The sequence below is a fragment of the Gossypium arboreum genome, chromosome 3, assembly GCF_025698485.1.
Source record: "Gossypium arboreum isolate Shixiya-1 chromosome 3, ASM2569848v2, whole genome shotgun sequence".
Classification (NCBI taxonomy): Eukaryota; Viridiplantae; Streptophyta; class Magnoliopsida; order Malvales; family Malvaceae; genus Gossypium; species Gossypium arboreum.
The window spans coordinates 10,677,601-10,701,728 of record NC_069072.1 but is presented as its reverse complement, the minus strand read 5'-3'; the positions used below and the strand labels follow the sequence as shown (position 1 = coordinate 10,701,728).

The following is a 24,128-nucleotide window of genomic DNA, read 5'->3' as shown; positions in this document are numbered from 1 at the left end:
GCAATTTCTTATATTTTTGGTTCGATTTCATGCCAAGTCCTTCAATCAAATCAAATGCCAAGTCAGCCCAAACGATTTAGATCCATTTCCTCAAGTTTGGAACAACGATGCACTAGATAATTTTATGCATACACCGCACAATCTCAATTTCGATATTTAGTTAGTAGCTCAATCACTTACCTCGTTCATGCACAATTTATATCAACAACCGAATGTTGCACACATAGTGCTTATTATGTTCGCACACATAGTGCCATAGTAAATCGCACACATAGTGCATTTGAGATTCCCTCATGCTTCAACCTCCCAATCGGCACACATAGTGCCACATAATTTTGCACACATAGTGCCCTATGTTGTTTCATCATGGTAAAGCAATTTACTTAACTCAAATTGTACATATGGTCATATTATTAAGTAGGGGAATCATTCTGAAAAATATCTATCCAAGGAGTTCTAGCAAAAGTGCTTAGGACTTACCTTGTGTTGGGTATAACGGTTCCGACTCGGCTACTCGATGTCCTTGGCTTTGCCCTTGCTTGATTCCCCTTCTTTAACTTCTCGGGCTTAATAAATAAATTAACTAGTTTAGTCATCTTGCTAAACATTTATAACTCAACTACACATGCATATGTATGTTTGTATATTCGGCAACCACTCTTACTAATTACCCATTTAGTCGATTATACACATAGTTAAAGGTAACATCACGAATGGGCATACTTATGTATATATATATATATATACATAACCGAATGTGCACCAAAATTTGATTCAACATCACCTACATACTCACTTTGATGGCCGAATATATATACATGTACAATGTCATCTATAACATCATCTAAACACCTAACTTCTTCTCATGCCCACTTGATCGACTTTTTTCCCAATCTAGCATAGCTCCACCTCTATTTGTAATATCATATAAATCCCCATGTGACTACATTTCTTAAGTTTAACATCTTAATGCCCATTATAGCCACTCCCATAATCTAAATCTAAAAATCGGCAACATCCCCTTTCAACTATGTTAGCCGAACCCTCATCCTCTTCTTAGTCCTACATTCGGCACCTCCAACACCATGACTTAACAACTTCAACTTTCATGCTAACATAACAAGCAACTTAACACATCCATATAACTAACACATTAATAGCAGCAAGGTATCAACTAAAATTTTTAAGCTTCTTTGTCAAATCCCAACTCTCCAACAACCCCAAATCCAACCATGGGATAGATGGAATTCAAACTAACAACCAAAAATATACATGAATTTAAAGGGATAACTTCAACATACCTCAACCTAGATGCAATTATGGCCGAATTTCTCCAAAGATTTTCTCTCCTTCTTTTACTTGGTTTTTCGGCTAAAGGATAGCAAGGATGAACACACATTTTTTTTTGTTCATTTTCTTATTATTAATCTTTATTTCTTCTCTATTGTAATTACTCACCAATATTAAATAATAAATAACATAACCTTGGAAGAATGAAGCCATGCTTGGCCGGCCACACAACATAGTTTGGGGCATTTTGACATGCAAACCCAAATTTTCATATTTCAATGCTATTTGGTCCTTACTTATTTACCTATCAAATTTTCTAAGTCTCTCAACTAAATCCTTTCAAGCAAGATTCACATTCCTAAGATAAAAATTAAAACATCAAATTTTTATACAAGTACTACCACACATATAAGGTATGCAAATAAAATTTTAACTAAATTTTATGACTCGGTTTTGTGGTCCCGAAACCACATTCCGACTAGGGTCAAATTAGGGCTGTTACACTATACATTTAAGATGTTCAGATACATATTACCTCCTCATTTGTAAGTTTACCTCAAAGTGAATCACTAGCATTCAAGAAAAACGTATATGTGATTGATTATTATATTGCGAAAATGAGGATGACCTAATCAGTCTTGGTATGCTTGTATAATGTAGTATATACTAAGCTTTCATGTATGTACTCGTGTACATTCGGGCAACGATTCGGTGAATTATTAGTATTAAAGAACGATACATATGTGGGAATGATTATTATATCTTTGAATAAGGGAATAATCTATTCGGTCAATGGTTGTTAGTATGACAAAGTATTCGATTTAAATTTATCGTATGAGCTTTAAGTAAAGAAAAGTAAGTGCTGAGATTTATATATGTAATTGTGCATATTCGGCCAAAAAGGCCTTATAAATTGAGAATAAATTGTATTCGGCTAGATGTACAAATGCAAGGGAAGGATTGTATTTTGTCAACCTACGTATATGTGATAAGGTTTATGTTTGGTTCTTTGCGTACCCATACTGTAATTCAATACATGCCACGTTGAAATACTCGAAAGTTTTGATGCGATTATGAAATAAGGAATTAAGTTTTTTTATATATATATATATATATATATATATTCATGTATGTGCATGAAACGAGTACGTTTGAGCAAATGATTATGATTATTGAAAGAGTATATGTTATGCTAAATGAGTAGTGACTCTATGAATCTACTCATGATAGATTATGATATTACTATGTGCTTCTAAATATGGAAACTAAACGTGGTAAAAGTATTATGTTTTAGTTTGATTGATTGAATTAGAAGTAGATATGACGTTTCTAGATGCGAAAGACTATGTGAATCAAATTTGGAAGAAATAGATAAACTATATATGCGTGCATGAGGTTTGAACTATTTGACGGAATGGTGAGATCTCTTGATATTGTTAAACGGGGTTTCTGCAAGGTCTAAGACGATGAGGCTTAGTAATGAAACGACAGTTAAAGATGTTCAATACATTAAGTTGGCCAGGTATGTATCAGGTACTTGTATGTGATTTTCAATTCGGATTAGATCAAAAGTATACAAAGCGATGCATATGTGAATAAGTGTATGAATGCAAATGTGACCACAGTCCATGTGACTATGATACATTTGGCCAATGTGTTATGCCATAAGAATGTATTCGATTAAACTATAATAGAGGCATTTAGATTGGAGTGTATTTATGAGCTAAGTGTACCTTGTGAGCATACGAATATTTGACCATTTTGGTCATTATCATGAAATAATTTGTGGTAACTAAATGATGTGATTATTGAAATTATAGTGCGTTATGGAGCTCTAGATTGACTTCATTGATTAGAAAAAAATTGAGCGATAAATGATAATTGAATTTGATTTTGCAAAATTATCGTTTTACTTAAGACTTACTAAGCTTATGTAAGCTTACTCCGTTTGTCTTTTGTCTTTGTTTTATAGATTGTGGACTCTGATTACCAGCTCGGGGATCGTCAGCACTTTATCACACTATCTACTATTATGGAAACCTTGTGATTTGGATTTAGCTTATGGCATGTATAGGATATATTATACTAGAATGATATCATAACTATTGTTTATAAGCCATGCGAATATGACATCCTTTGGAAGTCTACTTTTATAAGTTATAAGTTTGATCTTTGTTTGTGTTTAGAATTTAATTAAATGAACAATCTTTATTCACGAAAAAGAAAAAAAATGTTCAAAATTTTACTGTTTTGATCTGCTTCCAAATTTTCTGGTAACGCCTCGTCCTATTCCGGCGACGGTTACGGGATAGGGGTGTTACACGTTAAACCACCTGGAATACTAAAGGATATTCGGGAGTCCTGTACACACGGTACCATACCAATACAATAACCTAGATATGGTCTTACATATAATCTCGTATCGATGCCAATAGCCCAGCTATGATCTTACACGAAATCTCATATCGATGCCATATCCTAGATATGGTCTTATACTAAGTCTCATACTGATGCCATATCCCAGATATGGTTTTACACGTAGTCTTAGTAACACTCATGTCATGACATTTGTATTCTATCTATTCCTAAGGTTCAACCGGGATTTCACACTTGTCGTAACTTTGTCGAATACGTTCATGAGTCAATCACAATTTATAAAATAATAAAGTATTTAAAACATAATTAAAAAATGCATTATTTACATAAGAACTTACCTTGGTACAAAAATAGTAGAAATGAGACCTAATCGATAAACAATTTAATTTTCCCCCAATCTAGGTCCGAAACTCATGTCTTTTTATCTATAATAACAAATTAAGCTCATTTATTATTCACATTACCCAATTTAGTTCAAAAATCACATTATGAAAAAATTACGTTTTGCCCCTAAACTTTAACATTTTTACACTTTGGTCCCTAGGCTCGTAAATTGAAATCTATTTAATTTCTTCAAGACCCAAGCCTAACTGAACCTCTTTAATGCTTATAACAGCCCACATTTTTCATTTAATCACATTTTTGCATACATTTTATAACCTTTTTACAAATAGGTCTTTTTGACATTTTAATAAAAAATCACCTAGCAAAAGTTATTTATCATACTCCAAACATACATTTTCTACCATTAGACATAAAAATACACTAATATCCATCATGGGTAAAATTTTAGACTTTGATTATTTCTTAAATTAGTGGTAGAAATAGATAGATTAAGTTACAAGGATCTCAAAAACATGAATATCATTAAAAACGGGGCTAGAACAGACTTACAATCAAGCTTGGAAAATGAAAAAACCCTAGCTATGGTTCCCCCTTGAGAATTTCGGCCATGGGAAGAAGATGGACAAAATTTGACTTTTAATTTGATTTTTAATTCATTTATTAGCCAAATGACCAAAATGCCCTAACTTAAAACATAAAATTTCTCTTACTTCATGTCCATTTTTGTCTACTAACTTAAAAATGGTATAATTACCATCTAAGGACCTATAATTTAAAATTTCATAGTAATTAGACACCTCTAGCTTGTAGAACTCAAGTTTTGCCCTTTTTTTATAGTTTAGTCTTTTTTGCTAAATTGAGTGCTCAAATGTCAAAATTTTTGAATGAAATTTTCACAAAAACATTCCATAAAAATGTAGACCATAAAAATATAATAAAAATAAATTTTTATATGTCAGATTCGTGGTCTCGAAACCACTGTTTCGACTAGACCTAAAATCGGGCTGTTACATGGTATTTCCATAATTAAGATTCCTACCATCACCGTATTCTACTAGCCACCTACTCCTCCACGCTGCTGTCCTTCTAAATTGTGCCCTATGCGAGATATCCCATTTTCAGGTTCAACGCTTTAATAGAGCAATAACTTTCACTATGCCTTAGTTTGCCGCATAGAAAGCAAAAAATGGTGAGTTTTTCATATTCAAATTTGACATAGACAAACGTACCATTTGGGAGTGTGAGCCTATTCTTTCTTTTCAATGGTATATCCTCACCTGCATTATTCCTTTGTAACCCAATTGGACAGATGTTGTATCATAATCCAAGAGACCCCAATAAAATTACCTAACTATCTTACAACTACCTCAGACATGAGACCATGAGGAATGTCATTGATGAGAACCCAAAAATCAACTTCAGTTAATTGAACAGACAAAGGATCTTCCCCTTCTTTTAGCCGATGTAACACCAATAGATAAGAATTAAAGCTCCATGACCCATTTTTCTAAATTCGATCCACATCTACTTATAAATAAAACTGAAACAAGAATCTATCGTTCTCCAAATCTGACATTGAAACTCCCCTAATGGTCATACATTTGCCAGTGTCGATCCTATTGCTTGAAAGTGAGCTACACTTAAAGTGAGAAGCGTTCCCACAAAGCAATTTGCATAAGATGTTTCGCTATCAAAAGCTTCTACCCCTTACTGAATCATTTTGTCCTCCACATCCTCCACAGATAGACTTACTATTGAACCCTCCATTATTTAAATCATTTAGAGAAAACCATAAACATGAAAAACAAAACAAAACTGGGAAAAGAAATTCTTGCTATCAAAAGGAGAAAAAACATGTCAAAGATAAAGAGAAAAGTGTGTCAAAAGATAGTTTTTTTTTATACTTTAATTATTAAATAATATAAATGTTATAACTTATTTAAGGAAAATGTATGATTTTATTTACTTTCAATATTGATAAAGATTAAATTATTTTACTTTTTTAAAGAAACCAATTTATTTAATTTCGAATTTAAGAGCGACTAAATAAATTGTTTTTACCGTGTAACGACCCGATAGTCAGAGGTGTCGAAAAGTGCATTTTTAGGACTCCCTTTTCGTAAATTAGACTCGTAAATATTTATATAAATATTTACGAAATTATTTGTGTAGTTAATTAAATTTTGGATAGATAATTTACATGAATTAGGAGCTATTATGGTTCAATGACAAAATCCGCATATGAGTTAATAGTTGCACTATAGATTAAAATAACCTAAAGGGGGCTAAAGTAGCAATTAAACCATTTAATAAATGGTTGTGTATAGGTGGCCGGTTATGGTTAAGTGTAATGCATGTATATATATTTAATATATGTTATATTAAATAGTTAATAAGAATAATAGAAACATATAACAAAAGAAAGAATAAATAAATAGAAAAAGAGTTGCATGCAAATTAAAAAAGAAAGAAAAGAAAAGAAAGAAAGAAAAGAAGGAAAAAACGCACGTCTAGGGACCTAAAGGGTTCACGCTCAAATTGGTTAATACAATTTAATCCCTAAACTTGTAATTTTGACGTTTTTGGAATCCCGGTACCTAGGATTACCCGAACCATGTTGTAATTTTTAGCATTGTTCAAGATTTTAGATGTTGATATTGTTGAATAGTTTAAGTATTAGAGATTATGATAATACTCTAGAACGACATATTTTATGTGCTAATTGCATATTTATTTTGAGTATGATCCTACTAACTTGGGTTATTTTATGATCTTTATCTTTTAGGGACTTAATTGATGGCAGAAGTAAATTTAAGGGCCAAAAGCGTGAATTTGGAGATAAAGTGGGCCAACATGCCAAGTAGGAGAGAAGTGGTGCCAAAAATGCAAGCATAGACGACATATAACGGCTAAAATGCAAAAGAAGAGATTTTATAGCACAAGACTCTATTTTAATTTCAATTATATTAGGATAATTATTAAGGATTTTTATTTAGATTTAATATTAGGATTTATTTTCATGTATCGTTCTTTATCTTTAATTATTTTTATTTATTTGTATTTATCTTTTAGTATTTAATTAGGAATAGGTTTTCTAGTACTATAAATAGGGGATGGAGTGGCACATATTCGAAATCTCTTTTTTCTGAAAACATTCCCTCTCCCAAAAACTCTATCTTTTATTCTCTCCATATTTTCTTCAATAAAAATCTCATTTCTATAATATTTATTTTTCCCCAAAAATCATAAGCCACTAAACCAATCTAGTCGAAGGTTGTCGAAATTCCCCAAAAAGGTTAATGAGGCTTGGAATCCGCGCTTAAGCCTTCTCAATAGGGTATTATCGCTTCTCCGCATTACGGGGCTGACGCTTCCATCCATATCCCTTAATAGGTGATCTTTTCAATTTGTGCAAGGAACGACCGCTTTCTACGTTTTGGGAAGGTTGCACAGTCGGTTCGTTGGCTTCCTGAGTCAGAGGTTGGCGAATCTAAGAGAGAAAACGGCGTGGTATTCACTATTGGGAAGTGATGATCTAGCAGAAGATAGCCCCACAGAAGTGATTATTGGCTATAGTCAGGTTCTGCCAAATCTTAAGTCTAAATTCTTAGAGCTGGTGGTCGTAGGCGTCCTCTTCCACTATAACTGGCTTATCCTGCTCGAGAAGGGTTACTTAAAATCCAATGATTGAACCCAAGGCGGATCGAGACAACCGGAGGCTAGAATTTCGCCACATAAGAAATTTTCTATTTTCCCAAACTCTATTTATTTTCATATTCTCCATTTTAATTTTCATAATTTATTTAATTTTGCAATTTCTATTTGACTTTAAATTCTATTTTTACTTTATTTTGAAATTTTTAATTCTGTTTTTTTATTTATTTTTCAGGAACGCAGGTTTTCTTGGCCAAGAAATTGTCCAGGATTTTAAGAAACGAGCATTCGTACAATCCGGTCCCTGAGGATTCGACCTTACTTCCCATTTACTGTTATTACAACCCAGGATGGAGGGATCACCCTAACTTAAGTTATGGGGCCAATCCATAATATAACCAGCCATACCAAAATCGGGTTCCACAATAGCCACAAGATTTAGGTAATTCTCTAGAAACTTTGGTCCATAAATTAATAGCTAATGTCCTTGATTTCCAACAGCAAACTCTTAATTTCCAAAAAGAAACGAAGGCATCTATAAGAGAGTTGACCATATCAATTGAGAAATCAAACTCTCAAGGGAAGTTGCCGTCACAAACAGAACCTAATCCAAGACAACACGCAAATGCAATGACATTGCAAAGTGGAAAGGTACTAGAACCAATTCCTGACAGAAATCTTGGCCAAGATTCTGCCCAAGAAAAGCCCGAGAATGATGAACAGGTCCGAGCGAAACCCCCATTGCCAAAAATTCAACCTCCATTCCCAGGACAATTAAATCAGTGTCGAAAGGGCAAAGAAGATAACGAGATCCTTAAAACATTCAAAAATGTCGAGATCACTATACCACTATTGGATGCCATCAAACAAATTCTGCAGCATGCCAAGTTCCTTAAAGAACTCTGCACCAACAAACGAAAGTTAATAGGTAATGAAAAGGTAAGTGTTGGTGAGAATGTATCTGCAGTGTTACAGCAGAAAATGCCAGCGAAATATAAAGATAGGGGCATGTTTGCAATACCATGCAAAATAGGTCATTTAGGAATTAAGAAGGCTCTGTGTGATTTAGGGGTCTCCATAAATGTCATGCCTTTTTTTATTTATGAATCACTTAACGCGGGTTTTTTGACAAAGATAGGTGTTATCATTTAGTTGGCAGACAGGTCCATTGTGCATCCGGAAGGAGTCCTCGAGGATGTATTAGTGAAAGTCAACGAACTTATCTTCACTGCAGATTTCTATGTAATAAAAATAGAGGATAACGCTCCTGGGTCTTCAGACATCTTGTTGGGGAGACCTTTCATTAGTACTGTAAATACTAAAACTGGCGTACGAAACGGAACCCTCACGATGGAGTTTGACAGGGAGATCATGAATTTTAACGTTTATGGCACTATTAGTCACCCAAGTGAAGTCTTGGACGTAAACCGTGTCGACATAATTGACTCATCAATAGAAAAAAACTTTTAAGTCATCTTATAGAGATAAATCTAAAATGATGTTTGATGATTTTGAATTTGATAATAAATTATTGGCTCTTATGGATACTAAACTTCTATATTATATTGTGCAGGCACCAGATCCGAAAGTAAAACCACTTCCCGAGCATCTCAAATTCACATTTTTGGAGAATGATGAGACCATTGCCGACTTAAAAGGGATCAACCCCTTGGAGGAAAATATGAAACCAAGGAAAGAGATGCAAGGATGATTAAACCCAAATATGGTGGATGTGATAAAAAAGAGGGAATTTCCAAACCCATACGAACGAACGAAAGAATTCAGCTAAAACAACCCCAATACTAGTTGAGGCGTCAAACTAGCGACGTTAAACAAGCGCTTGTTGGGAGGCAACCCAACCTTTTTTTTTTACTTTTCTTAATTTTTATTATTTATTTCATTTTATTAGTATCTATTATTTTATTTTATTTTATTAGTATTTATTATTTTATTTAATTATTTATTATTTATTTTGGATATTAATAAAAATTCTCTTATTTTGTCTAGGTAAACCGAAGCATAAATAGGGAGCATAAGGAGAAAAGATAAACCTGCAGCCAAATAGCCCTAATCCTACAGCTAAACAACTCATATTTCACTCCTATTCTAGCGCGGAATAGCGCCTTCCTGCCCTAGATTACCCAAAACCTGCAGCCAAACAGCCATACTCCTGCAGCCAAACACCTCTTTTCAGCCAACTAAAAATCCCAAACCCTAAAATTTTAACCCACTTTTCCCCTAATTATTCCCTAGCTGTCGAAACTTCTCCACCACCCCTACCATCACTAATTTTCAGCCACCATGGTGAGAACCCGAAGCCGAGCCGCCGCGGCATGCGTCACCTACCCTATCACCACCCCTCGCCGCTTTGCCTTCTTCCTCCCTTCCGCATGAAACCACCACGCCATCGCTCTCCTCTCCGCTTGCGCTGTCCTCTCTGACAGTAATTACACGGGGAGTTCTTCTAAACTTTTCTTCTACCTATTTATTAATTTATTCCACATCAAGGACTATGTGTTTTAAATAGGGGGAGGCATTCCTCATTACTTATGTCGTTTTAGATGCTGATTTTTTTATTGTTGCTACTGTTTTGGTCGTTGTTGTCCATGTAATTTTTTTTTAAGAATATTCTGCCTCTTTTCATGACCAAGAATTTGACCACGACTTGCCCACTGTTTTACCCACATGCATGATTTTTGTCTACGGAGTTAGTTATGTTTTGCTTGTTCGATTGCATCTCCATTGTTTTATTTCTTTTAGGATGAATAATTATGATTAATAGAGTTAACCCTAATTTGCTTTTAGTAAATTTGATTAAGTCTAAATGAAATTGCATGATTAAAATATGTTCATGACTATTAAGGTGGTTGCTGAAACTTATTTTTGACACTTGATTGTTGATCCTAAGTCTTCCAAAATTAAAATTTCATTTAATAATAATAATGTTTCCGTGGTTATGAGTGCAGCTTAAGACTTGACTAGCTGAGTAACTGAGGTAGGGTGCTTGGGTTGTCATCCTATTTCGCATCAAAAGGTTGTGTGACGTGTTAGGTAAAACTCCGCTAACCGAAATTAATTTTTAAGAATATGTTAGGCTGAGTAATCGGGGTGAGGAGTTTGGCTGTCATCTTTCTTCGTGTCGAAAGGTTCAATATGTTCTTAAGAAAAATAAAAATTAGGAGTATGTTGGGCTGAGTAACCGGGGTAGGGTGCTTGGTTGTCATCTCTCTTCACGTCAAAAGGTTCAATATATTCCTAAGTAAAAAAAATTCATTAAAAAAATTAATTAAAAAAAGAAGAAAAAAGAAAAAAAAAAGACATATTAATAAAGTGTGGGGATTAAAGGTAGAAACGATTAAGGTGTCTTGATAGGTTTGGTAAATTACCTAATTTTCATGAAATAATCCAAGTCGATCTTAATTTTTGTGTGTGTTAATTGGAATACTTTTTCAATTTTACTTAAAGCAAGCTAAGGGTTCTCTTTATTTTTTATATGCATTTTGACTAATTTTTATAAAATTTTGGAGTAGTATTTCTTTCATGGCAGGATTTGATTTTCACAGTGGACACAAACCATACTTGAGGGCAAACATGGGCTAAGTAGGGGGAATTTGATAATACTCTAGAACGACATATTTTATGTGCTAATTACATATTTATTTTGAGTATGATCCTACTAATTTGGGTTATTTTATGAACTTTTATCTTTTAGGGACTTAATCGAAGGCAGAAGTAAATTTAAGGGCAAAAAGCGTGAATTTGAAGATAAAGTGGGCCAACATGCGAAGTAGGAGAGAAGTGGTGCCAAAAATGCAAGCATGGACGACATAAGGGCCAAAATGCAAAAGAAGAGATTTTATAGCACAAGACTCTATTTTAATTTCAATTATATTAGGATAATTATTAAGGATTTTTATTTAGATTTAATTTTAGGATTTATCTTTATTTATCTTTATTTATTTATATTTATCTTTTAGTATTTAATTAGGAATAGGTTATCTAGTACTATAAATAGGGGATGGAGTGACACATATTCAACATCTCTTTTTTTTGGAAACACTCCCTCTCCCAAAAACTTTGTCTTTTATTCTCTCCATATTTTCTTCAATAAAAATCTCATTTCTATTATATTTATTTCTTCCCCAAGAATCATGAGCTACTAAATCAATCTAGCCAAAGGTTGTCGAAATTCCCCAAAAAGGTTCATGAGGCTTGGAATCCACGCTTAAGCCTTCTCAACAAGGTATTCATCGCTTCTCCGCATTACGGGACTGACGCTTCCGTCCATGTCCCTTAATAGGTGATCTTTTCAACTTGTGCAAGGAACGACCGCTTTGTATGTTTTGGGAAGGTTGCACAGTCGGTTTGTTGGCTTTTTGCGCCAGAGGTTGGCGAATTCAAGAGACAAAACGGCGTGGTATTCGTCGTTGGGAAGTGATGATCTAGCAGAAGATAGTCCCACAGAAGCGATTATTGACTAGAGTCGGGTTCCGCCAAACCCTAAGTCTAAATTCTTGGAGCTGGTGCTCGTAGGCGTCCTCTTCCACTATAACTGGCTTATCCTGTAATAGTCGAATTTCAATGATGTCGAGAATAGTGGTTCGAACCACTAAATTCGAAAAATAAGCTCGTAAATTTATTTATTTAATAATTATGAGCCAAATGTGATTTTTGAGAGATTTTTAAATTAGTAATTTGTGTTTTATAAAGATTTATTAAGTTAAGAAATTGAGGAAAATAGGTATCGAGATCTTGATTTTATAAATTGAGCCGTAAATATTTTTATAAATATTTACGGAGTATCAATAAGGTAGTATTACAATTTCGTCAGAAAATTTTAATGTTAGGGTGGTTAATTAAATAAAAAGGACTAAATTGAAAAATGTGTAAAAGTTGCTAAAAGGATTAAATAACTTAATTTTCAAATAAGGAAGGACCTAAAGTGCAAATAAGCCCATAGGAGATATTTTAGGCAGCAATAGCTGAGAAAAATGAGGAAATGGGTGAAGTAAGGGCAAAATTGGAAATTTACCAAAATTAACTAAATAAAAATGGGACCAAATGGGAATATCTAGAATTCTCTTCAATTCTCTTCATTTTCATCATCTGAAAAATAGCCATAGAAGAGGGTTCAAGCTGGTTTTCATACTCTAGCTTCATGTAAGTTTAATTCTTGCTTTCTCCTTGAAATTTCTATGTTTTTGGACTTTTACAATTGGGTCCAACTTACTATTCATTAGTTTTTTATTTCATGGATAATTTTTAAAGTTTTTATGGATGACTACTGGAAGCATATGGTGAATAAACATAGAATTGAAGCTTTAATTTTGATATATGATAATTTTATCAAGTAAAATTGCTGGAAATTGATTTTAGGACCTAATTGTGAAAACGTTTGGAATTAAAGTCTAATGCTGAAATTATGATTTCCAAAGGTTGTAAAGTAGTTTAAAGTGATAGAATAAAGTGCTAATTAAGAAAAATAAGCTCAATTGAAAGGCTAATTGAGTAGGGACAAAATTGTTATTTATTAAAAGCTTAGGGGAAAATGGTAATAAACAGCTTGCACTAAAATAATTTTGGATAGCAGTTGTAGACTAAATTTGAAAAATCACTATAAATTGTAGAAATCAAATTAGAAGATTAAAAAAATATGAAATTAAATCTTATTGAGTCTAGTTTCTCATAGAAGAAACGGTGTAAGCAATGGATTTGTAAATCATGAGATATAATGAATTTTGTGAGACAAGGTCAGAATGAATTAGGGTTTCCCTATTCTGACTTTGAAAAATCATAAAAGAATTTAAGAAAAATAATTAGAGGCTTAAATTTATATGTCTAGAATCCTGAATGAGTCTATATTTAAGAAAAACAAATGGAAACATTATTCGAATCCTGTATGAAGAGATAATTAATTTTTAGTGAAGAAGGGTCAGAACTGTCAGATAGTAGAACATAGGTGACTTTAAAGAATAAACTGTACTTATTGGCTAAATCAAAAATTCTGAAAATTTTATGGTAAGAATATATGTGAGTCTAGTTTCAGTGAAAATTAACGGATCTTAATTTGGAGTTTCGTAGCTCCAGATATAAATAATTTAGTGACTATGACACGGGTGGATAGCTTGAATATTCACATAAGTAATTAGTGAAAATTATGGATAAGGTTACTAACAAGTGTGTTATTTATACCAAGGATGTGGATGGAGAGGAGGAGGAGGAAAAATATATGAATGACTTGTGTATAAATTGATTTCATGCCTGATTATAAACAATAAAAGTTGAATTGGTAATGATATAATGTTTTATTTCATACGTTCATTATTGAATTGTAAATATTGAAAAAGTATGAAAATTGAATTAAATGTTCAAATTGAGTGGAGCGCAAGGTTGAGTACTTTCGTTCAGTAGCTAAAACGAATTGGCGGAAAAGACCATGGTTGGACCATGGCAACATGTGATATGTAATTTCTGTATAAGACCATAGCTGGGCTATGGCATCGGAGAGATGTGATTATGTGCTACTGTATAAGACCATAGCTGTGCTATGGCATCAATATGTGATATGTGATCCGTGTAAGACCATAGCTGGGCTATGGCATCGATATGTGATATGTGATCCGTGTCAGACCATAGCTAGGCTATGGCATCGATATGTGATATGAGATCCGTGTCAGACCATAGCTAGGCTATGACATCGATATGTGATATGTGATTACGTGTAAGACCATAACTGGGCTATGGCATCTATATGTGAATATGTGTAAGACCATAGCTGGGCTATGGCATCATTATGTGAAGATGTGTAAGACCATAGTTGAACTATGGCAACGAGAAAACGAAGTACTCAATTCCGTATGACGTTCACTAATTTGACAAAGTTTGGTAAGTATTACATGGAACTATATGATATAAGGAAGTACGAGTTGATATGACATGAGTACAGAACTTGGTTGATGAATGAATTCATTTGTGATTATATAATTGTTCATCTTGAGTGCACTGTCTATATGTATTGATATTTCAAATGACTTAATGAATAAAGTTTCGACATGGAATAAACTGAACACGAGACAAATAATTTATGAAATTGAACTCGAAATTCATAAAGATAACGGTTATTGATATATGGAGACATGAGAAATTGATATATTAATATGGAATATGTTTGATAAATGTGTTCATTTATAATTATGGAATTATGTATCTCATGTGTACTATTTGAATAAAGATGATATTTCAAATACTTTGGTTATTTAAGCTCAAATATTAAATAGTATGAAATCAAGATAAGTTGTTATGAAAATATATTTAAATTACGAGATATGGCTGATTTATTAATTGATTAGTCAATGTTGGCTTATGAATGATATAACTGTAACTAGCCATTGGTATGGCTTGTATTTAGTAAGTTTGAGATTCAAATTATTATGATTTTATCATGATTGATATGGCTACGAAATGAACAAACGATGATAATTATAAGGCTTGGTTGAATACCTTAAATTGATTCATAAATGTATTAAAATGTTGGTGAAGATAAATGATTAAATGGGTAAGAAATATGGCTTGGAAAATAGCCTAAGTGTTAGCCACATGGGTTGAGACACGATCGTGTGTCTCAACCGTCTAAGGGACACGGCTTGAAGACACGGGCGTGTGGCCCGGCCGTGTGATTCAATTTGCATGCTGACGTCATAAACAGAAAGTTACACGTCCTGAGGATATGGGCGTGTCCTTATGTCCACACAGGCGTGTGACCCTGTTTTTTGGGAAAATTTCCTAAGTTTTCCCGAATCTTCTCAGAGCTCTCAGTTTAGTCTAAAATTAATCCCGATGTATGTTTTGGGCTTCGTAGATAAGGGATGACATGCATGTGTTTGAAAATTTTGAATTAAAAGAAATTTTATGGCCCGATTTTTGCATGTATGTGTATGTTTAGGTTCGGTAATGCCTCGTACCTTGTCCCGGCATCAAATACGGGTAAGGGGTGTTACATATCCTACTCGATGAGGGTTAGTTAAAAGCCAAGGGTTGAACCCAAGGCGGACCGAGACAATCGGAGGTTGGAATCTCGCCACATAAGAAACTATCTCTTTTCCTAAACTCTGTTTATTTTTATATTCTCCATTTTAATTTTCGTAATTTATTTAATTTCACAATTTCAATTTGACTTTAAATTCTATTTTTACTTTATTTCGAAATTCTTAATTCTGCTTTTTTATTTATTTTTCAGGAACGCAGGTTTTCTTGGCCAAAAAATTGTCCAGGATTTCAAGAAATGAGCATTCGTACAATCCGGTCCCTGAAGATTCGACCCTACTTCCCCTTTACTGTTATTTTCATTATTTTGTAGGAAATAGGATATATTTGGTGCTCTCAACGACCGCATCAGATTAAATAGATAGATTTTTAATATAGAAATTGAAAACGACTAAATTGTGGAATAAATTGTTGATTTTGAGTAATAGGGACTAAATTGAAAAAAATTCAAAATTAAGGTTTCGAATTGGAAAAGAAGAAGCTAAATTTAGTTGAGTAAAATTAGTATGAAAATATAAAGTTAAATGTGAAGGTTAAAAACTAGTCTCGATTTAGGGATTAAATTGAAGAATAAGCAAAATATAGTGTGAAAATTGAAAATTAATGTGAAATTGAATTGTGTAATATTAATGTATTTTAATTGTTTTATTCCGTAGCTAATGCCGTACCGGAATCCTCGAGTAAAAAAGGGAAGGATAAATTCGATGTCAAATAGCTCGGAATTTACGATTTGTGTTTCTATAATCCGAACTAAGTTATAAATTATTGCATTATGAATTGTTGCATATGGTAAGCATTTGAGGTGAGTACTTTTTACTTTGAAATTGAATTGAATTGATAGTCAATTGAAATAGATTGATTTGGTAAATTATGAATTTATATGTGATAATGTGTATGTATGTGAAATTGAGACATTGGTTGTATTGAAAGTGAAATGAAACTCTATTAACTGTATCAGGCTAAGTTGAATATAGATGGCATGTAATAAGATAGGAAGAGTTCAAGGATTCCTTTGACCTCGAGTCGATGAGGCATTGGGTGCCAATTTGCTTCGGTTTAACCAATGAGACACTGAATGTCAATTTATATAGCGCTAGGCGCAATTATTACTTCAGATTTATCCAATGAGGCACTAGGTGCCAAATTGTTGTGTTGGTTGGATCTATGTATCTGTCCGAGTCCGGGTCGTGTTAATAGAGAAAATAGACGAAAAAATTTATGTGTTCTATATTGAAATGACATGGTTGAGAAATGAAAATGAGTTGTGAAATGAAATATGAAATGGTATATTGTTGTGAATATGGATTGAATTATGAGAAATGGAATATGAAGTGATGAAATGAGATGGAACTTGAAATGAATTCAAGTATTGATCAAAGAGATCAATCATGCCATTGCATGAGTTGTAATATGCAAATGTTATATGAAATGCCATTAGTATGTGCTTGAACATGTGGAAATTTTAGTAGATGTGAATAAGGAATAAGCAAAATTATATTATTAATTTAAAACACATGTACATAGCTTTACTTGTTGCACTTTGCATTTTAATTACTTATATCAAGTTTATATTATTTTGATTACAGAAATACCATGAGTTTTACTCAATGTATGATTTTGTTTTCCGTGCACATGCTAGGTACTTTCCAACTTATCGTTGACTCAGTATCCAACAACGAATCTCGAACTCAAATGTGGTGATGTTATATTTTGTAATGGTATGTACCTAGGAGGTCTTTTGGTTGATAATGTGATGATAATTTGGATTTCAAGTGAATTGATGTTTATATGTATATATATATGGTTGTGGTTGAAGTTAGGTTTTGGTATGTGTTTTTAGTTTTAAAGCTTGATATCTTAAGTAGCTAGATATTAGTTCAATATTAGCAAATTTTGTATGGATGAAAGTCTTGAATGGTTGATGCATTGTTTAAATGTTTGAACATTTTCAAAAATGTGGTACCAATGAGGTTACATTGGTTAGGCATATTAGGTGATGGATTTGGTATATTTTGAGCATGTTTAATCATGTTTTGAATATGTTAAATGATTGGTAATTGAGTTGTTTAGTGTCTAAGCAAATAGGAAATGGTAATCTTGAGTTTTAAGGTACTTTTAAGTGCATACGGCCTTGTGTCACACACGACTGTGTGACTTAAGTCAATGAGTTACATAGGCTGAGACATAGTCGTGTGTCTCAAGTCAATGAGTTATACGGGTAAGGACACGGGCTGGAACACGGTCATGTGTCCCAACCTCGAGAGTCACACCATTTGAGGCATTCCACACTGCCTTGCTTCCCCTATTTTTAGGAAATTTTGAAAATGACCCTGAACTTCCAAAACTATTCCAAATTAGTCCCTGCCCACTTCACTATTTTTAGGGTCCTGTAGACTCGAAATAAGGGTTGTGAGTGTAACTTTTGTTCTGAATTAGAATGGATTAGCAAACCTAAATTAAGTGCATTCTATTATCATCATCGAAGATAAAGAAAATAAATAGTTGGAGTATGGACCTATACTCTGATGCTAATAATTGGAATAGTCTTGTGTGTAACCAACTTCTAGCATTCAAGAAGGGATAAATAGTGATAAGAGTGTACACAGTGGAAAACCAAGTTTAGTAATGATAAATAGTGATAAGAGTGTAGACAGTGGAAAACCAAGTTTAGCATTGCATAACATGATATATTATTCGATTGTATAAGATTGTAGTATGAAAGTATTAGATTGTTGTGACATGCTCATGTATATTATAATGTTAATGGCTAGCTTACATGTTTAATTATGATTGATTTTTTTTTTGATTTCTTAGTAATGCCCGTGACCTTAATCCGATGATGGAGAGGAGTTAGGGGTGTTACATACCATATATCAAATATTCTGTGTTAGTAACCCATAAAAAAAATCTCCTAATCCTAATAAATAAAAAAGAAAGAAAGAAAGAAGAGCTTCTAATCCTAAGAAAAGAACAAGAATCCTTAAACACTTGCTTACTGGAAGAGGGAAAAACAGGCATGCAACCATACAAGTTCAACGCCTCCATCTCCTCCTTCACAAACTCTCCTTTTTTTCCTCCAAAACTACCATTTTCATGACCTTTAAATACTTCCTCCCTTTCTCTCTATTGCCTCAATCCCGTTCTCCTAAACATTTCCCCACCCCCTTTAAACGCCTTATTCCCTCTCTTTCTTCCAAACCCATCCCCAAAAACCATTCTTTCTCATTCAGGACTTATTTTGTCTAATAGATGATTATATACATGATAATCTACACCACTATTCTATTCTAAATGTAACCATAATTACCGCATGCAATGCTTTTATACATTTTAAAAGTGGATGTGGTAAGACTTTTTTCCAACAAATCAAACAACTAATTGAACATGAGATACCATGAGGTGTGATGTAGTGGTTCCTTACTTCATTCCTTAATCATGAGATCGAAAGTTCTATTCTCGTTTATGATAACAATATTGTTGGATTAAATAATAAGAAGTTCAATGTCTCCTTTAAATATGATTTTAATTTTGAGTTTTGTAGATGGAAAAAATAACACTGGAAAAATTGTCTCATGTTTAAGAGTCTACTCGACTCAACTTTAAATTTAATCAAAGTCCAATATGACTAATAAAAGTTGTTGAATACATATATGTATGTACTATATAAGTTATTAATCAATTACTTTTAATCAAAATATTTACTCTAAATTTGATATCTAATATATATTTTTACTTTGAAAGTTTCTTTTAAAATTCTTTGTTGATTAAATTTCAAACCAAGGCGGTGAAAATATAGGTTTATGTATATAAGGTCCTCTTCAATTGAAATTTGATTAAGACATTAACTCGGCTAATTAACGAATTAAATTGTGACCACAAATTTCTAATATTTTTATCTAATAGATTATTATTTGTGATAATCTACACCTCTCTTCTATTCTATATTGAAGTCTCCTATTAAGAGATCTTAAAAGCCTTAGTTATTAGAAAAATAAGTAAGAAAGTTGAAAGAAGAAAATAAAAATTTAGAAATATATGGTGGCTTTGACGTGCATAAAACATTTTCATTTATGGCCCAAATAAAGCACTCAACATTTTAAGTAGGATCGTAAAATGATTAATTAATTTTTTTATATATATATTTAATGAGTGTATTTTTCATGAAATATCATTTCATAGATATATCTTTTAATAACATTTTTCTATAATAACTTACTTATTCTTAAACTTTAAAAAAATTATTTTAGCTCTCCATTTTATTTTTACTTTTTAATAATTAAATTTGTATTTTTATCAAATCACCTCAAAATAAATGAAAAATTAACTTTTTTAACTTTGTTAATCTGACATACATGTGGATAACACGTAAATATTTAATTAGTTTTGAAATTTTAAAGATTTCAAAAATATATAAAAATTATTTTTAAAAATTAAACATCATTAAAATTATTAAAAAAGTAAAAAAATTATATATTTAAATTTATATTTTAAAATTTAAAATTAACTAAATGCTAACATGTAATTTACATGTATGATACATTAAACTCTAACTTTTTATCCATTTTGAGGTAATTTTAAAAAAAATATTAGCTAAAGAACTAAAAGAGATGACGAATTAAATAAACTATCAAAATGACTTTTTATTTTATAAAATTAGAAAGTCAAAAAGTCATTATACATTTATACATTTATATGATAATTTTTATACAAAAGATATATCTATACAACATAATTATTGAGTAATAATTATAATATGGTTGACTTACTTTTTCTAAAATAATATTACCAACACAGAGTAAAAGAGGGAGAGATGTTGAAGTAATGTACTAATATTCCTGGTGATGGATAAAAGCTGTCCAAATGCATGGTGATGAGGAGGTACAAACCTTCTAGTATTTAAGACAATGATGAAGACCAGCTGGTTTTGCGAAAGAGCCTTCAGTTTATAGTATAATACCCTGAGTGAGCTGCTTTGAAAATGGCTAAGCAAGATGGCAATCACCCACTGTTGGCTTAACTTTATTATTAATTAGGTACAACTGAAATTCATTATAAATGACAAGAAAATTTGTTGGTTCTTAATAATTAGACGACACCCGAAATCATTGCCTTCCTCATTAATTTATTGTGAACGAAAAAAGAAAATAAATAAATTTGGACCGTAATGTTGAAGACAAATACGTAGAGGGTTGAAAATCCAGCTGCAGCTGGAAGATTTCCAATCAAATTATCAACAGACGTATCAAATTACTAAAACACCAAGTATAATAATAATATTAATAAATGAATATTTACAAAGGTACCCTCGCACCCTTTCCAATTTTTTTCTACACATTTTAATCAAGTCTTATTCAAAATAAACGGGACTAACAGTTACATTGACTCGTCCGAGACGATGACGGCGTCAGCATCCCACCAAGTTTCAACCTCAGAATCCGTTAGGTTCCTTAACGGCGAACTCGCCTTCCTCATATCACCCACCGTTAACATTCCCTTCACGTCACCCCTGATATAAACTTTCTCGACGCCGTCAGTATTGACCGCTGAGATTTTCTCCATGGGTTTTTCGGGGCTCCATTCTGTTAGAATCACCGGCTGCCGGCAATCAAGGCGCGTGTCCCATGCACTGACGGCGACTCGTCGAGTTGACGAATCACCGCCGGCGGAGACTACAACTGCTGGCGACGACGACGATGCTGAAACCGCCTGAAAGTCGCTCTTCTCCCCAAATATTGACTTGATTTTTGTTTCTTTGTTGATGTCGTAAACATTTAAAACGTTGTCGCTTTCATCGAGGTCCAAACGGAACCCTAATCCTAAGTTGTCCCACAGCTTCACCACGCTTTTTCCGCTGGTTAGCTCTTCAGCCCACGAAAACAGATCGCCGATGCTGCTTCTCCTCTTTCGCAGGGTGGAGCCACTGTTCCGCCATTGATCGTCAATAAAATGACCCGATCCTCTCACTCGAAAATCCTCATCAACTTGTCGCCAGTTTTGAGAAGCCGAGGGCTCCTCATATTCTACTTCGTTGTCCGATGATGAACATGATGAAGTCTCCGAGTCAGTATCAAAATCTGTGTCATAAAGAAGAGGTCGAGATGGTAAAGAATGGTTTCGTCGGAATCTGATAACCAGAATCTTGAGTCTATTGATTATGGTAGATAAGGAGGCCAGTAGGGCAAGAATCAAAGCTCCCCATTTCCAAAAATGATAAGCTTGGTAGATTTTATCAATCCCAGAAAGGGCATAAACTTGGGAAAGAAAAGATGGGTTGTTTAGAGTGCTTATGCTAGCTTCGAAATCGTTTATCCTGTTGATAACCGGAATTTCCATGGTTTAGAACCAAACACTGCCCAGGTTGAAGAGTTAAAAGAAAGAGTAGCAAAACCTTTGGAAAGCAAAGAAAAGATAAGAGGAGAAATTGGGGAAGAGGAGGTTTGAGAAAGTGGTTAGGGTGGGTTTTTAAAGGCGGAAAGAAAAGGGCAATTTAATTTGGCAGCGCTGAAATGGCAGATAACAATTGGTTACGTGGTGGAGAAAAATCGGGGCCACATCAGACAAGGAAGAGGGGGAGGGCTTTGCTCAGATTGAGATGGGGACGGATGAGTCAGCGACGCAGAGGCCAAACATTGGTGTTTTCTACTTTTTTGATGAGTCATATTTGATCAGAGTTTTGTTTTATTTTATATTTGAAAAATACTAATAATAATATATGGTCCTCTTTTAAAGTGTGGTTTGTTTGTGGGACTGGGCGGGCGGTTGTTGTGGCGGTGAGTGAGAGATATGACTGAACACAGAGAAATACAAAAATAAATGGGAAGAGTTCGTGGTGGACAGATAAAGACGGTTATTCCACCACTTATTATTTGACGTGGTGACAGCTCATTCGCTTTTAACATTTATATTTCATACTCCAAGGTTTCATGATAGCAAAGATTTGTGTACTCTATAAATAATTTGTGTGCCTTAAATTTTTGGTAGTTGTGATGTACGCGCGAGAATTGTCTATCGATAATGTATATGTAGTAGTGATTGGATGTGAAATTGTACAAAAGAAAAACTTGGCTATTTAGTTTGGGCGGGTGGTCCCTGCTTTGCAGGTCGAGGTGCTTCATAGGGTGACGGAAGTTGGCGATGGACGGAAGTGAAGGGGGGTGGGTGGGGGCGGCACATCCGAATATTCGGACTGGTCCAAGACAATCAAAAAAAGTTGTTTGTATTTTACTAATTCAATGATTGCGAAATTTGGGGTTGTGGTAACAATATTTAACACGCTACTCTTTTGGGTTTGTAATTGAAGTTAATGATACAAATACAATTCACGTGTTGTTGTTGCTCATACTTTGCTATTACCATACCTTTGTAATTGTATTGGTGGACACGAAACGCCTAACATCTTCTAGACCTTTACCTCAAGCTAATCCTTTTGCTGTGTGAGAAATTTATTTTAATTATTTTTAAATGTTTGAATCTCAAAACCATGTGCAAATTAATTTTGTGCAATTCTTTTACATAATAATTGGATTTAATTTAAATTTCATCAACTCCTTACATCAATATCAATATAACATTTAGAGTTGAAGTCAAAAAATTTTTTAGACGAAATTAAATTGTATATTTTTATGATCGTGAAAATGTAATTTTACAATTTTAATAGCCTCTATTATTATAATTTTTAAAGAATTAAATTAAAATTTTATCATTTTGAAGGGCTCAATATGTAATTTTACTATTACTAATTTAAAATTTTATAAATTATAAAAGAGACAAAAAAGAAAATTTTCATTTTAGGGATCAGCCTTATTAACCCCTTGGCCCTGCTCTTATATAACACAATTTTATGTTTACTTATTATATACACCAATAATTATACTTATCAAATATAAATATAAATTGATATATTCATTTCTTTAATCTGAACAATTAATTCAAAACTAAAATTCTATATACACATTGTAATCAAAATAAAAATTTAATGTGTATGATCACACAAAATTAAAGTTTATATATCAATTTCCACATTAAATCAAAATTTATATATAATTTTTATCTTTATCCTTTTATAAATAAATTTTAATTGATATGTAATCGATTTTAATTTTTTATAATTCTACATGATTTTTTTTTTGGTGATACAAGAAAATCAAAAACCAACTAATATGTAAGTGTAACACTCATAGTCCTATCAGGAGGAACATTAAAGACTTGCAAATTCTCTTTTCCTAACAAGGCTTGTTTGGCTAAATAATCCGCACCATGATTATGTTCTCTTGGAATATAATGTAGAGACCACTGGCTTTCATGAGATAAAATACTATGGATGCGACGGATAAGAGCAGAATTTGAATTTGTAATGGAGCATCCACTAATAGCTTTGACCACTTCCAAGCAATCCGAATAGATAATAACTTGATCATAAC

General features: G+C 33.0%; 1 protein-coding gene across 1 annotated transcript; it reads right to left on the bottom strand.

Moving 5' to 3' along the window:
• Positions 1 to 20,955: 20,955 nt before the first annotated feature.
• Positions 20,956 to 22,337, bottom strand: LOC108475407 (uncharacterized). Its single transcript, XM_017777369.2, has one exon. It carries the CDS (start codon positions 22,039 to 22,041, stop codon positions 21,082 to 21,084), a length of 960 nt encoding a protein of 319 aa, XP_017632858.1. The 5' UTR covers positions 22,042 to 22,337; the 3' UTR covers positions 20,956 to 21,081.
• Between the last annotated feature and the right edge of the window lie 1,791 nt (positions 22,338 to 24,128).